The sequence below is a fragment of the Carlito syrichta genome, unplaced genomic scaffold (assembly GCF_000164805.1).
Source record: "Carlito syrichta isolate Samal-C Ts95f unplaced genomic scaffold, Tarsius_syrichta-2.0.1 Scaffold303456, whole genome shotgun sequence".
Taxonomy (NCBI): Eukaryota; Metazoa; Chordata; class Mammalia; order Primates; family Tarsiidae; genus Carlito; species Carlito syrichta.
In genome coordinates this window covers 110,819-125,734 of record NW_007247552.1, presented here as the reverse complement: position 1 = coordinate 125,734, position 14,916 = coordinate 110,819, and the positions used below count along the sequence as shown (strand labels likewise).

General features: G+C 32.9%; 1 protein-coding gene across 1 annotated transcript in view; it reads left to right on the top strand.

The window, feature by feature from the left end:
• CFAP47 (cilia and flagella associated protein 47) overlaps window positions 1-14,916 on the top strand; it is a gene marked incomplete at its 3' end in the record, with an annotated part of 181,213 nt that overhangs the window by 60,597 nt on the left and 105,700 nt on the right. The window contains exons 14-18 of the mRNA XM_008058584.2: window positions 975-1,191; window positions 1,496-1,737; window positions 7,535-7,665; window positions 12,818-12,940; window positions 14,223-14,354. Of these exons, the coding sequence (XP_008056775.2) occupies window positions 975-1,191; window positions 1,496-1,737; window positions 7,535-7,665; window positions 12,818-12,940; window positions 14,223-14,354 (845 nt within the window). The remainder of the gene's footprint in view (window positions 1-974; window positions 1,192-1,495; window positions 1,738-7,534; window positions 7,666-12,817; window positions 12,941-14,222; window positions 14,355-14,916) is intronic.

The following is a 14,916-nucleotide window of genomic DNA, read 5'->3' as shown; positions in this document are numbered from 1 at the left end:
AAATACAATAAAAAATATTGTATTAATGAGAATAGAGAGGGTGTTGGAGTATTGCAACTTAATGTGCTAAGACAAGTTATAATTAATGCTTGTTGTTTTGTCATATAATTTTCCATAAAATTGGAAATATTTATATTGGCTTTTAGCCAATAATCTTCAAACATTAAATTATGGTAATTTAGATAAAATGTTTGGTTTCTAATTTCTGATATTGTACTACATAGTTTTATGTTATGTGTATACAACTCAATGGATCAAATGTATTTTGAAAACTTAAACAACTACAACCTCTATGGAAAACAGCATGGCAATTCCTAAAGAATCTAAAAATCGACCTTCCATATGACCCAGTAATCCCCCTTCTGAGAATATACCCAGAGGAATTCAAATCACTCTATGAAAAAAATACCTGCACGCACATGTTTATTGCAACATTATTCACAATATTATTCACAATAGCAAAACCATGGAACCAACTGTGCTGCCCATTGAAAGTGGACTGGATTTAAAAAATCAGGTACATATACACGATGGAATATTATGCAGCCATAAAGAAGGACAAAATTATGAACTTCGTAGCAACTTGGATGGACTTAGTGTCTATAATACTGAATGATCTATCACAGAAACAAAGAACTGAATACCACATGTTCTCATTCATAAGCAGACCCTGAACAATTATCATAATACTATAAGAAATGGATTGGTAGTCGTGGGAAACTGCCGGGGAAGGGAGGGAGGGAAACACTTCATCAATAAGGGTACCTGATCTTAAACCAGGTGAAGTGGGGACCATAGTAAGACCCAAACTTTACCTGTACAATGACCATTTGTATACCTAACCATGAATGGTATCCCACATCTTAAAAAATATATATAATGTATATTATATAATATATAAGGGAAAAAAACTTAAACAGTAAATTAATTCATTTGCCAACATTAAACTTAATAAAATTTATTTTATTTTTCAGGGCCTTCTGTCGTAAACTTTGGTAATATTTGTGTGAACTCCACAAATACTCATCTACTGCATGTTGTTAATATGCTACCTATGCATATTTTGATTCAGTTAGATATTAATTTTAAAGAACTTCAGAAGACCAACCAATTTTCATATGTGATGCCACCTACATCCAGTACTTCTATTTCAATAGTATTTGAATCTCCCATCATTGGAAAATTTTGGAAGTAGGAATTATTTTCATATTTCTGTTTTCTAAAATCAAAGTGTACTTTTGTATAATATGTATTTATTTGCCTAAAATATTATAGTATAAATTATGTTTTTTCCCAAAACATAAAAACTATATGTGCATCAATTTGTAGATTTGTATTAGTGGTAATCTAATTATCTTTCATAATTATTTTAAAGTATTATATGCTAAGAATTGTGGATGTTAATCAATAATGTATGCATTTTTACATTTAACTGAATTGCATAATTACAGATAGTTATTATCAATTAAATTTGGATGATTTTGCTGTGCTCCAGTTCCTTCAACTTTACAGTGAACAACAGACCCAGTGGACACATTCTAGTGATGGCAGTCGTCCAGCCAGTAGAACTTGAGCTATCTTCGAATGAACTTGTATTGAGACCACAAGGTTTCTTGATGAAAACATGTTTTTGGGGGACAGTTAGGTTGTATAATCGTCAGAATCATTCTGCCCAATTTGAATGGCAACCGGTAAACACAGGAAGAGGGATGGCATTTTCTATTCATCCAGATAAAGGTAATGGTTTATTCTTTTTGTTTGGTTGGACATTTGTTTATTCATATATTTGGGCACTGATAATTTATTGAGTGTGTACTGTGTACTGGTGCTAAGGGCATGGAAGTAAATCAGATACAGTCACCAGGAGCATTTATTTTTACATACATAAATATGATTTGAAAATATGGATCCTGCATTAGGGTTCTCCAGATAAAAAGATCTAATAGGATATGTGTAAACAGAGAAAACGAGACAGAAAGGGAGATAGGGAGAGACATTTTAAGAAATTTACTCTTGCTCACTAGGTTGTACGGCTGTGTGGGTTGAGAGGCTGGGGATCCAGAGAAGAGTTGATGGTGCAGTCTTGAGTCCAAAGACATTCTGGAGGCATAATTGAATGTATTATTTCTCTGGGGACCTCAATCCTTTATCTTAGAGCTTTCCACTTATTGGATGAGGCCCACCACATTATAAAAGATAATCTGCAAGTTAATTAATCTGATTGTGATAATTAATACACTATATATGCATATCAAATAATCACATTGTACATCTTGAATATATACAGTCTTTGTCATTTAAATATTTTGAAAGTCTACTGATTTCAGTGTCAATCACATATAAGATATACCTTCACAGTAACATCTAGACTGGAGTTCTACCAAACAAGTGAGCCCCACAACCTGGTCAAATTGACAGATAAAATCAACTGTCACAGACACTGGTAGACAAAGTTTTTTTTTTCTAGTTTTAGTTTTATAATAATGATAAGATGTGATTCAGAATGACTTATATTTTGTCAGAGTATGAGTTCTTTTAGAAGGCTTAAGAAATTATTTATAACCAATAGTTAATACAATTAATAAAATTCAATCAATAAAATCAACTTAAAGCTGTCATTTAAATATGAAAAATTTTAATTAATAGAAAACAATATCAGATTCACCATGTTTGATGGTGCCTTGTATCTGTTAACCATCCTCTTAACCTTGCTTCTGTCATTCCCTGGAATCAATTATTTCACATAAAATACCTGTTATAAAATGAAATCTGGTAACTGATAAACTGTGACTTACCTAGTAGCCTGTCAAATTTGGCCATTATTGTGATGTGCTGTGAGGGCCTCATGAGTACACAAACTACCATTTGAGAAAATAAAATAACAAGTTAGATGTTGAATAACCAATATCGTATATTTCCTTTATGTGCATGTCATGCCTTTCCAGATAAATGGAAAGATCCAGAACTTTATATCTGCATTGACTTATGTGGTGCTGTATAACCACCCGAAGTCCAATTCTGCATGAATGAAAAGTAAAACAGACTCTGGAGTCAGAGAGACCAGATGTCAAAAGTAATATTGGCTTCTCTCTAGCTATTTTAAATTAAAGTATTCTTTGAACACTAATTTCCTCATCTGTAACAGAAAGATGAATGCATCTCAAAACTCAAATATGTGGAAATTTTTCTATAATACTTGACAAAGAGTGGGTGCCAAATAGATAGATATCTGATTATGAAACATTTTAAATTCTGTTTGGATTTTTTTTCCCTGAAAGTCTCCTTAGAGAAATAACAGCCTGTTGTGAACCTTGAAATCTATCCCCATTATTAGCCCCCTGTTCCTTGCTTCCTTCCTTCTCTCTATTTATTCCTCCTTTCTTCCCTCCCTGCTTCCTTTCCCCTCTCCCCTTCTTTTCTCTTTATCTCTAATTTAGGAATAGTCATTATTTAGGATCCAAATAAACTATACTTCAGATCACAGAAGAGTCCTGGTTTGTAGAAATCTTGCCTTCAGTGTATTTTTCTTGTGAACAACAGCCATTTCTAAATCAGGATTTTATATAACTCTACAGGAGTTACAGGAGTAACAGGAAGTATTATAAAATCAATCTTAAGTGTTAAATTATATTCACTTAATTTTAGTGTGTGCAGATGAAAAAGTGTTGAAAAGCTTAACTAGAATAGGCTGGTCTCTTCATTAGGGTTGGAGATCATTTGGTATAGCTGTTTAATCTTTTTATTAGCCTAGATAAATTTAGCATGATCCTAGATCATAATTTATTAATCATTCAAGACATACTTTTATCAATATTTTGCAGATTCATTTGACTAAGCTCTTTTTAAATGATAATGCTGATAATATTGGGTTTTGTTCCAATCTAGAGAAATACTGAGAGAATAATTAGAGAAGAAAGAGAACTTATAATTTTCTGTACATTTCAGAGATTCTAAATAAACTTTCTTCAGTTTTTTAGAACAGTTATCAAACAGTGGTAATTATGGTATCAGCATTCCAGCTGTAAGTTCTGACTAACCACCTGATATTATGCTAAGAGTACACTAATACTTTTCCTTGTATTTCTCCATCTTAACCATGAAAGAATGGACTGGACTTACCTTGTGGCTGCCATGGAAATGCAATGATGATGCTTAATTTGTGTAAAAGAGAGGTAGAATTACCATGCTGTAAAACATTTATGCTTCTCATGTTCTTTAGAAATCTTATTTTACTAGGGAAATTTCGGCATTTACTTTTATTTTCTTTGGGTTTCTCATGACGCCTCATATTTTTTAATCAAAATCACCAAGGCAAAAAACACAAAGATATTTAATTCAAATAAAATTTTCGTATGAGTAACACAAAAGGTATTTAAGTTATTTTTCTATTTTAAGAATACAGATGATACAATAATCAAATCTATTTTGTATAGCATTGAATAAAATTTTTATAATTTGTATTACATGCATAGATTTTATTATATTCTTTTCCTTAGAATAGTTATATAATAGGTACTCGATTTTATGTTGTTTTTGCCTCTTTGTATAAATAGTGACTTTTTGCTGCGGTTTTTTTTTATTACTTATGTTATATTGGCTTTGCATCCTGGACAATACATTTATTCATATGTCTTTCCCTACATTTTTGTTAATGTGTATAATTGCAACTTAAAATTCATATTGTGTTTGTCCTTTTCCCCCGAGGCATGATAAATTTTGGATATGTGTTTAGAGAGCAGAAGAGCCGCTGGGTGTTTTCTAAGATAGAATTCACTTCTAATTTGACATTTTCTGTGGGTATTGTTCATACTTCTGCTTGTTTTGTTTTGTTGTCTTTATCCTTACTAAAACGCTGAGTCACTCAATTCTTGAACTTGCCATCAATCGGTTCATTCTCCTTCCCTTTCTCAGTCAGTTCTCTCACTCCTTGGTCATATGCAGTAACTGCCCTACAAGTCCTAGCCTTGCTCAATCCATCTAAAGGGGAGTAAACATGATTCCTTTTCTCAACTCTCATAAGTTTGTAATGGAACCATTCTCTGAAAACCAAAGTCAGACTAACAAGAGAAAAACCAGCAGAAATTTGTTGATGTATGCTGTACCCATCACATTGGAAAAAGCCCATGTTCAAAGTTATCTCTTTCAAGACATGGCTTAGGAGTTTTGCTTAAACAGTGTTTTTAACAAAAAATGATAAATCTTAGCATAGTTTTGCTTAAACAGTGTTTTTAACAAAAAATGATAAATCTTAGCAAAGACAAAGGAGAAAGCAATTCCAGTCTTTTAAATGGCGAAAAAATGTGGGAAGTTAGTACAATCTGTTCCCAGATTTTTCTGGTTCTTGCTGATGTCATCTTTGGGCCCATAAGCAAGTGCTGTCTCTAGTAAGAGAGGATTTATGTGCTGCCATCAGGCAAATAGAAGCTTAGACAGAGTGCTCCCCTGTGTTTTCAGTATCTTTTACTTAACAATCCTTTATTGTGGGGAGAAATATTTTGGTTTATTTCAAAGTCATCCAATTTATTTCCCATGCGCCAATATACATAATATTCCTGAAGAAAAATATATACCCATGCTCATCAGAGGAAAATATTCTCCTCAAATTGACTTGTCAATATGGATGTATAATCCTGTTACTGCTTTTTACTCTTCTCAGGGCACTCAGATGGCTTTATTTGTAGCACTGAATCCTCTTTGTTAAATTATTTCCCACCACAATCTTCCTTATATATTACTCTTTTCCTATTCTGTAACTTGACTTGTACACAGCCCTTAGACTTTGTTTTTCTGTAGAGTTCCTACTCATATTTCATGTCACAACTCAAATCCTACCTCTATATAATGAAGCTTCCTCCACTTTCTTGGGATAATTTTGGCTTCTAATCTTTTTTTTTTGTTCCTATTATATATTTGATATATCATCTATGATTATTTGTTTATGTCTGTCTCCTATTTTGGTAGATGTTGCTAAATTCATATTTGATATCCATTCTTCTTCTTAAGAGTACCTCCATTTTTCTGGGACTGCAACGTTCTCATCTCAAAAACTCTTTTCCCCAACCCCTTTTGCCAATGAAATATAGACAGAAATTTCTTTTAGCTCCATCCCCTTTTACGTGCCTGGCACTGTTTCAAGTACTTGTACAGACATTTGCTTATTTAGTCTCCACAATGTGATTCCTTGAGTAAATACAATTATTACCTATATTTTACATGTAATTAATCTGAGCTACAGAGTCGTTAAGGAAACTGCTCAAGGTCTCAGATAATAAGTGGCAGATCTGAAATTTCAGCCAGGGAGACTTGACCTAAAATGTGTGCTCTTTTAATCACTATTATATCCAGTACCCTTCAACAATGAAGAAGGGCACATAGTAAGTAATGGTAGTATATGAAGCTAGAAGGAGCTCATTGGCCCTAAAGGAATTGTAAACCTGTTAAGGCAGATCTGGAATACTTATCCCTGGACTTCTGACTGCATATGATAAACAAAATCCTATCTGCTTAACCCACTGTAGCAGGACTTTTAGTTATTTATGACCAAATGTAATCCTAATGGACTTCCAATAGACTGTTAGCACTTCCATAACCAGATCTCCTTTTATAAATGAATGTCCCTAGTATAGTGTTGAAATTTAAGGGTACTAAAAATATTTGAAAGTGGACACTTTTCGGGTACCACACACTATGTTAATCCCTTTATATGTATTGTTACCTCCCTATGTGGCCACTGCAAAACTAAGAGGTAGGCATGGTATCTTTTTTAAGATTGGGAACTGTCATCACATGAGTGTTAACCTGATCCAAAGCAAAGATTTTTGTGATGGTAACTCATCTCTTCCATTCAGTGTTCTGTGTCCTTGAATCTCAGGGACTTCTCTTTTCCTGAAGGAAGAACTTTTAAGTTATTCTTTCTATTAAGTATTATTTTCCTTGCTACAAAGGAAACTATAAATTTAAACAGAAAATCCAGCTCAAACCAAATGTACCTGGTACCACGTGGGTTGAATTATAAAAATGTGTTAATTATTGTTAGCTACACTAGCAATTATGCCTCTAGGGATATATACATTTCAAAAAAAATCACTGATAATAGCAATTCTTCCCTCTGAAAGGTGAATTAGTTATGTTGGAAAATATTTTAGAATGTCAAGAAACAATCGTCAGGAGTAAACAATATGGTTAGGGATCACAAGTCATGTTCTACTGTCTACATGTAAAGATATCTCTAATCCCAGAGTTTGCATCATTGATAAATGTTCTATTTTTGTCCAAACATTGACATATCTTTGTCACATATATTTATTTGCCTATAAAATTAAAAACTAAGGCATTCATTTCAAGTTTTAATCAAATCCTATACCTCTATATTCATTTAATAATCTCTCAGCATTTTTCTATTTTGGGAGTTTAATTTTAATAATTTGTTATATAGTGTCATTAAACTTTATGTCAGCTCTTATTTGTATATTTTTAAAAGTAAATATAATAAAAATGTGATAAATGTCTTATTTTCTCTCTCCATCTTACATAGGCACTGTTGAAGCATTCTCCTCACTGGAATGTGAAGTAACATGGCATCCAAGTTTCAGTTCTCCAGAAAGAGGAGAATTTATTCTTCATGTCTTTGAAGGAAACACTTTGACACTAAAATGTGTTGCAAATGTAATTATTCTCTTGAACATTTTTTTTTAATTTTGAAGACTATACATTGATTCCTATATACTTGGAATTAACTCAGAAACTCAGGACTTTTGTGCCAATACTAGGTTGTTATTAGAGTCTCTATAAATATGTAATATCATCATGGGAGTCACTTGTAATTAAATTATTTCATTAAATATACACAAAAGAAAAATAGAGAAAATTATATTTTTCCCTACTCTGTTGTTAATATACTAGTAGTAATTAATGCTTTGGTATGAAAGTAATTACATAATTTACATAGCTAGGAAATGTATAGTTTTTTTGTTTATTTGTATAGAACATATATCTTGGAACAAAAACGTAAGTAAAGGCTGCAGTATGTAATTTTAATTTTCTTAGGTAACGCTAAGAAGGCACTGACTTCATGACCTAGTCACCAAAAATGTACCTTACTTGTATACCAAATTTTCCACCCAACCTTCTTAGAAATATAACACCAGCCAAATGCTATTCTACTAAATCCCTTATCTGTCTCCAGGACATGATGATATGCTTACATATTTCAGTTGTGAAGTTTTTTTTTATAATCAATATTTTTTATTATGATGTTGTGGAGTACAGTTAAGGGTTAGGTATACAGATACGTTTCATTCAGGCACCCTATTGATAAGAGGTGCTTCCCCATCCCCAGACAGATCTTTGCTCGTTAATCCCATCTTCCTTCCCCCCGCATAGTTTCCCACTAGTCAGTCATTTTCTTATATTATTAGGTAGGACGTTCAAGGTCCATTATATGAGTGAGAACATGTGATACTCGGACCTTTGTTTTTGTGAGAGGTCACTCAGTATTTTAGACTCCAGTTCCATCCAGGTTGCTGCGAAATTCATGATTTTGTTCCTTTTTATGGCTGCATAGTATTCCATCGTGTATATGTACCACATTTTTTAAATCCAGTCCTCTTTTGATGGGCAGCATGGTTGCTTCCAGGTTCTTGCTATTGTGAACAATGCTGCGATAAACATACGTGTGCAGGTGTCTTTTTTATAGAGTGATTTGTATTCTTCCGGATATATTCCCAGTAGGGGGATTGCGGGGTCGTATGGGAGGTTGATGTTTAGGGCTTTTAGGAATCGCCACACTGCTTTCCCCAGAGGTTGCACTAGTTTACACTCCCACCAACAGTGTAGAAGTGTTCCCTTTTCTCCACACCCTCTCCAGCAGCTGTTATTTTTTGAGTTGTTGATAATTGCCATTCTGACTGGAGTTAGGTGGTATCTCAGTGTGGTTTTGATTTGCATCTCCCTGATGATTAGTGAGGTTGAACATTTCTTCATATGTCTGTTGGCTGCTCGGATGTCTTCCTTTGTGATTACACCAATAATAAACAAACAGAAACCCAAATAAAAAACACAATTCCCTTCACAATAGCCACAAAAAAAATGAAATACCTTGGCATCTTCCTAACCAGAGATGTGAAAGACCTTTACAATGAAAACTACAAAACACTGCTCAAAGAAATCAAAGATGACACAAACAAGTGGAAAAATATTCCATGCTCATGGATTGGAAGAATCAACATTGTGAAGATGTCCATCTTACCTAAGGCAATCTACAAATACAATGCAATACCTATCAAATTACCAGCAACATTCTTCTCAGAGCTAGAAAAAACAATACAGGAATTCATATGGAAACACAAACGTCCAAGAATAGCCAGAACAATTCTCAGCAAAAAAAAAAGAGAAAAAAAGCAGGTGGTATCACATTACCAGACTTCAAACTCTACTATAAAGCTACAATCATCAAAACAGCTTGGTATTGGTATAGGAATAGGCATATAGATCAATGGAATAAAATTGAGATTCCAGAAGCAAAACCTCAATTTCTCAACCAACTCATCTTCGACAAAGCCTCCACCACCTACCACTGGGTAGAGGAGAATCTATTCAGTAAATGGTGCTGGGAAAACTGGCTGACCACATGCAGAAGATTGAAACAGGACCCCTACCTATCCCCATGCACAAAGGTTGACTCCAAATGGATCAGAGACCTAAATGTAAAACCTCAAACCATAAGAACCTTAGAAAATGAAGGACATACCCTCATGGAAATCGGAACTGGTCTCCAATTCGTGAAGTTGTTTATAATCTTAAGTGATTGGAGATTCATCCACTTTAGTGATGGCAAGTGATAGTCAGAACCCAGTAGGGTCTTTCCTCTGCTTTAAGCTTAAAATAAGCTAAGTCTTGCTGTTTTCCTTTATGTATAAATTGCTTGCAAGTCTTTTAAAAAATTTTAATTGAAGTATAAGATAAATATAAAAGGGTGCACTAGAAGCTATGTATCACTCAATTCATCTTCACAAACTTATAATACCCTTGTAATCTCTCCCATATTAACCAGATCAAGAACCCAAACATGATTAGCATTGCAGAGTAACCCCCCAGAAAACAATCCACACTTCCAGTCACTACATATTCTTTCCAGGGCCATCACTAATTTTACTTCTATGAGCACAGATTAATTTTGTTTTTGAACTTAATATAAATGTAATCAAACCATGTATTATATTTTGTGTATGGTTTCTTTTAACCATCATTAGGTTTATGGAATTAATCTATGTTCATGTATGTGGTTATGGATTATTCATTCTCATATGTGCACAGTTTTTAGCTGCTATTTACATAATTGGGTTTGAAAAGTTTACTAATAAAAATTTGCACACTTACTCACCTCATATGTATTTTTTCTAACAGATTAAAGATGTGCAATTTAGTACTTTAAACTTAGCATTAATAATATATACCATTTATTGAGTAATTAATGTGTGTCAGATCATGCTATATGCTATTTGTATATTATCTAATTTAATCCTTAAAAAAATCCTATGAGACATTTACTATTAACACAACTGATGGGTAAGGAAATGGAAGATTAATGTTGTTAAGTAACTAGCCCAAGTTCACACATACAGTAAATGCCTTAATTGGAATTTGTGTCCAGATCTATCTGTCTCCATAGCCTTTGCTTTCTGCTTTCTTTATATCAGAATAAGAATTAAACTCTGAAATATAAAAATAGATTATTTTAGGTAAACTTTGAAATCCTTGAAGTTAAAAGAACTATGAAGTGTTATTCATAAGAGCACAAAGATGGAGAAACATAAGGTGATTAAATAAAATGTTCATTTAAAGAGTGTCATTCATTTATGAAGGACTGACGTACTTGACTATTTTCTGTTAGCTATTTTTGAAAACTTATTATTTCAATTAGCCAAATCATGCTCTTCAAATGACAAAATAATTATTAAAATATGTTAAAAACTATGACAGTAATAAATAATATTTCATAGATAAAGGCAATAGAATCTGATATAAAAAGCACTGAATGAGAAATTGGAAAACTTGGGTTCTAGTTCTCTTTGGCTACTGCTTACTTTGCTGCAAAATTGGAGAGGTGGATAATACCAGCATTACCAGAAAGCAGTCTATGATGCAGTAGTTCTGTAAGGTTCTTTATATGGGAGGAGGAGTCGGTATCCTGTGCCTAAGTAATTCTGTAAATCCCAGTCAATCACATCCCCATTCTCAGATAGACAAAGTGTACGTTATCAGCATATTAATCTCCAAGAGAAGACTTCTACTAGGAGGATTGCATTTAGCACCTTCTTTTCCATACTTGTGTGACCCTTGAACTCTGCTTTAACACCGCACATAGTAACACTTTGTACACAGTTGGGTAGATGATCTCTAAGATCTTTCAGTGATTAACCAACATGTTTCTTAGTCCTGGATCTACTTCCTTCTTAGAGTTATCATCTCACCTTCCCTAGTTTGGGAGTACATTTTAAATATTCTATTCTGTTTTCCTTTCTCTTAAGCCCTCCACAAAATCTGACAACACTTCATATTTTATAAATCACTATGAAGCGAAAAATTTGAGTTATATTGTAGGGGTGAAAAATATATTTTTATCCCTGCTCTCACTACTTTCTCACTTTTCCCCATGAGTAGTATTAACTTCATTGTTTGTTCATAGTAAAGAGTTTTTGTTAGCTGTAATGAGATTGTGCTAGATTAATACGTCAAAAAATTATACGTTTGTTGAATATATCAACAAATACTCGATGGAACTGGTGAATGTTATCCAATCATTGTGTGATTTAGACAGTTAATTAATTGTCCTAAATGTTTGTTTATTCTGTAAATTGTGATAGTACCAGCTATTCATTCATTTAACGGTTATATATTGATCACGTAATCTGTACTAGGCATCATGTAGGCTCTGTATATTTAAAGTTGGATAATATAGACATAGTCTGCCTTCCTTCTGGGCATTTTCTGGGCTGGTATAGCATAGTGTAAATGTAAGTAAAAGACTAATTATATGTCTGATTCATACTGGGTACACAATAATCTTGTTTTTCCATTTTAATCATTATTTACTATTACCACCAATATCTAGATATTTTACCTAAAATATCTAAATTCCAAATATCTGATATTTAATTATTTTATTATAGCAAAATGTCTAAATAAAATATCTTCTATGACATTATTACCCTATCCTATGTAATTATAGATTTAATTTAAATTTAGGAAAATATTGTAATACCTGGAGTACTTTTTCATCAAAATTATAATTTAAAAAAAAATCCTGAAATGGGATTTATTTTGCATGTTAGAACATATCTAACAGCTGGGTACAGTGGTTCACGCCTGTAATCTCAGTACTTTGAGAGGCCGAGGCAGGTGGATTGCTCTAGCCCAGGAGTTTGAGACCAGCTTGGGCAACATAGGAAAACTTGTCTCTATAAAATTTTTTAAAAAAAATTAGCCAGGCACCCTGGCATGCGCTTGTAGTCCCAGCTACTCAGGAGACTGAAGTGGAAGGACCACCTGAGACCAGGAGGTCAAGGCTGCTGTGAGTTGTGATCATCATGATCATGCCACTGTACTCCAGCCTGGACAACAGAGTGAGACCCCAATTAAATATGTGTGTGTGTGTGTGTGTGTGTGTGTGTGTGTGTGTGTAAAATTATATGTGTGTGTATATATATTATATATATATATTATGTATATATATATATAGAGAGAGAGAGAGAGAGAGAGAGAATAAAAAATAAAGGGATAATCAATTGTATTTTTCCTTTCTTCCTCTCATTATTAGGTTGATCGCACCAAGGTTACATTTTTGGAACCAAAAATACTCTTCAGTAATTGTCCTCAAGGTTTAACAACTTGGAGGAAAGCTGTTCTTCACAATGTAGGGCAAAGCCATGCTTATTTTAAGGTAACATAGGATGTTGTCATTTATTCAGATCAGATCACATTATGATTTGAATCAATTTTTTGTGCAATGGATACCATGCAGTTAATTCTTTATTCTTGATTTTGTGCTAATTTTCACATATTTTATATAAGATTTATCTGAGTAGAGTTCATTTAGTTTTTCCTTTAATTTCCTGTAAGAATCATTTCTCTCACGTCCTTCCTTAAGCCTTTCTTTTACTTTTCTTTATCTTTCATTGTTCTTATTATTTATTATTTCTGTCTATTATTTGGTTTTGTTGCAAAAATAAAAGTTTAATGCTTTTAAAAATATGCGTTATTAATTAATATTATACCTATGCTTACATGCTTTCTCTTTTCTCTATATTTTCACTCTGTAATCAGAACCATTATGGTAAAAACTAGGACCTAGATCAAGGCCATTCTGGAGATAGTCTGTTTATAGATGTTGATCCTGATATAAATGGAAGGAAGAGCAACGTGATGATAGATTTTTTCTTACTAAAAAAATATAGTAAAACCCCCTCTCCCCCCACTAGTAGTGGTATTAGTTTAGCATTTACATCTTTCATTCAAGCTTTACATTAACGTGTCTTTTTCTGCCTAAATCTACTTTTCAGCCAAAATAGACAAATGAAGAAGTCATTTTCTACTCTACTTCTTTTGAATTAGTTCTTACCTACATAACCTATTTGTTCCTTTATTCAAAGAAATATCTTGGTCAGTTTCCCTTTAAATTATTCTCTCTTAAAGCATGGTAAGTAGGCCTGCCTAAATTGGCCTATGAAAAACCATATTGTAAATCCTTGGTAAGTTACATATAACTTTTAAAAGATCAAAATGATATCTTAGACACTAGATTTTCTATCAAGGAGATTAGATTACTTCATCAGCCTACCTCATTGCTAACTTTGCTTTGAGTTTTAGGATCGGGGAAAGACAAACCGTCAAAGTAATATCTAGAATGTTGTCATATTCTAGAACACATAGTCATCCTTGTAAGTTTTGCAGGCTTGAAAGCACTCCAGGTAATAAACTTCGTCATCTAATTTAAATTGGATGGTGACACTATTGAATTTTCTATTTGCTGGGCTAGGGTTGCAATTTCTTGTTTTAGTTCAATCTATTTGAATGTCGGATATCTTCAAACACTTACAAAATTATCTCGTGTCCTGTGCCCAGGTAACCTCTCTCAAGGTAGTAGTGTACACGCTTCACTATGAAAGCTTTTAAACAGTAACTTTAAAGAATAATGCAGCATTTCTGTATCTTTTCAATCACAGGTTTGTGATCAGAGTCTTTTGCCTACCATTAATATTATTCCATCTCAAGGAATAATTCCATTTGGGGGAATAGCTATTCTCAATATCTCCTGTACACCCACTGTGGCAGAAAAATTTGATACAAGAGCAAAGGTTTGTCTGTACATATGTGTTTATGCCCTTATGTATATCTATGTGGGTTTGTCTGGTTGTTCAGATTATTTATAACAGTTGGTCTAATGTTACCAAAAGTAGTGCACATGTTTATTTTTAAAAAACTTGTTTTAATTATTTCTTCTCTTAGGAATGGACCTTAAAGTTATGAAATTAATGAACAATTTTCAAAATTTCTATTATATTTCTAGAATTTTAGTTAGGTCTAAAGAAGTTTGGCTTTGGAAATCCCAAAAACCAAATTAATCTATATCATCTAATGTAAAATTGGGTAGCATAAATTGGAGGGACTTTGCAGAAAATATTTTTGGTAGAAATCGGTGATGGAAATTTCTACTAAATTAAAAGAGATGTCTTCTTTCAGTATGAGGCACTTTCACATGAAATTGCAATAATATTTGGCATTTCTGAGTTTTTACAAACCCTATCTAGTCACAGAGAAAAGTATGGTATTGGTTAGGTAACTTATGAAAAAATAATCAATTGTGGAATGCTAATTTTAAATAGTTTTTTTTTTTTTTTTTTTTGAGTTGGAATCTCA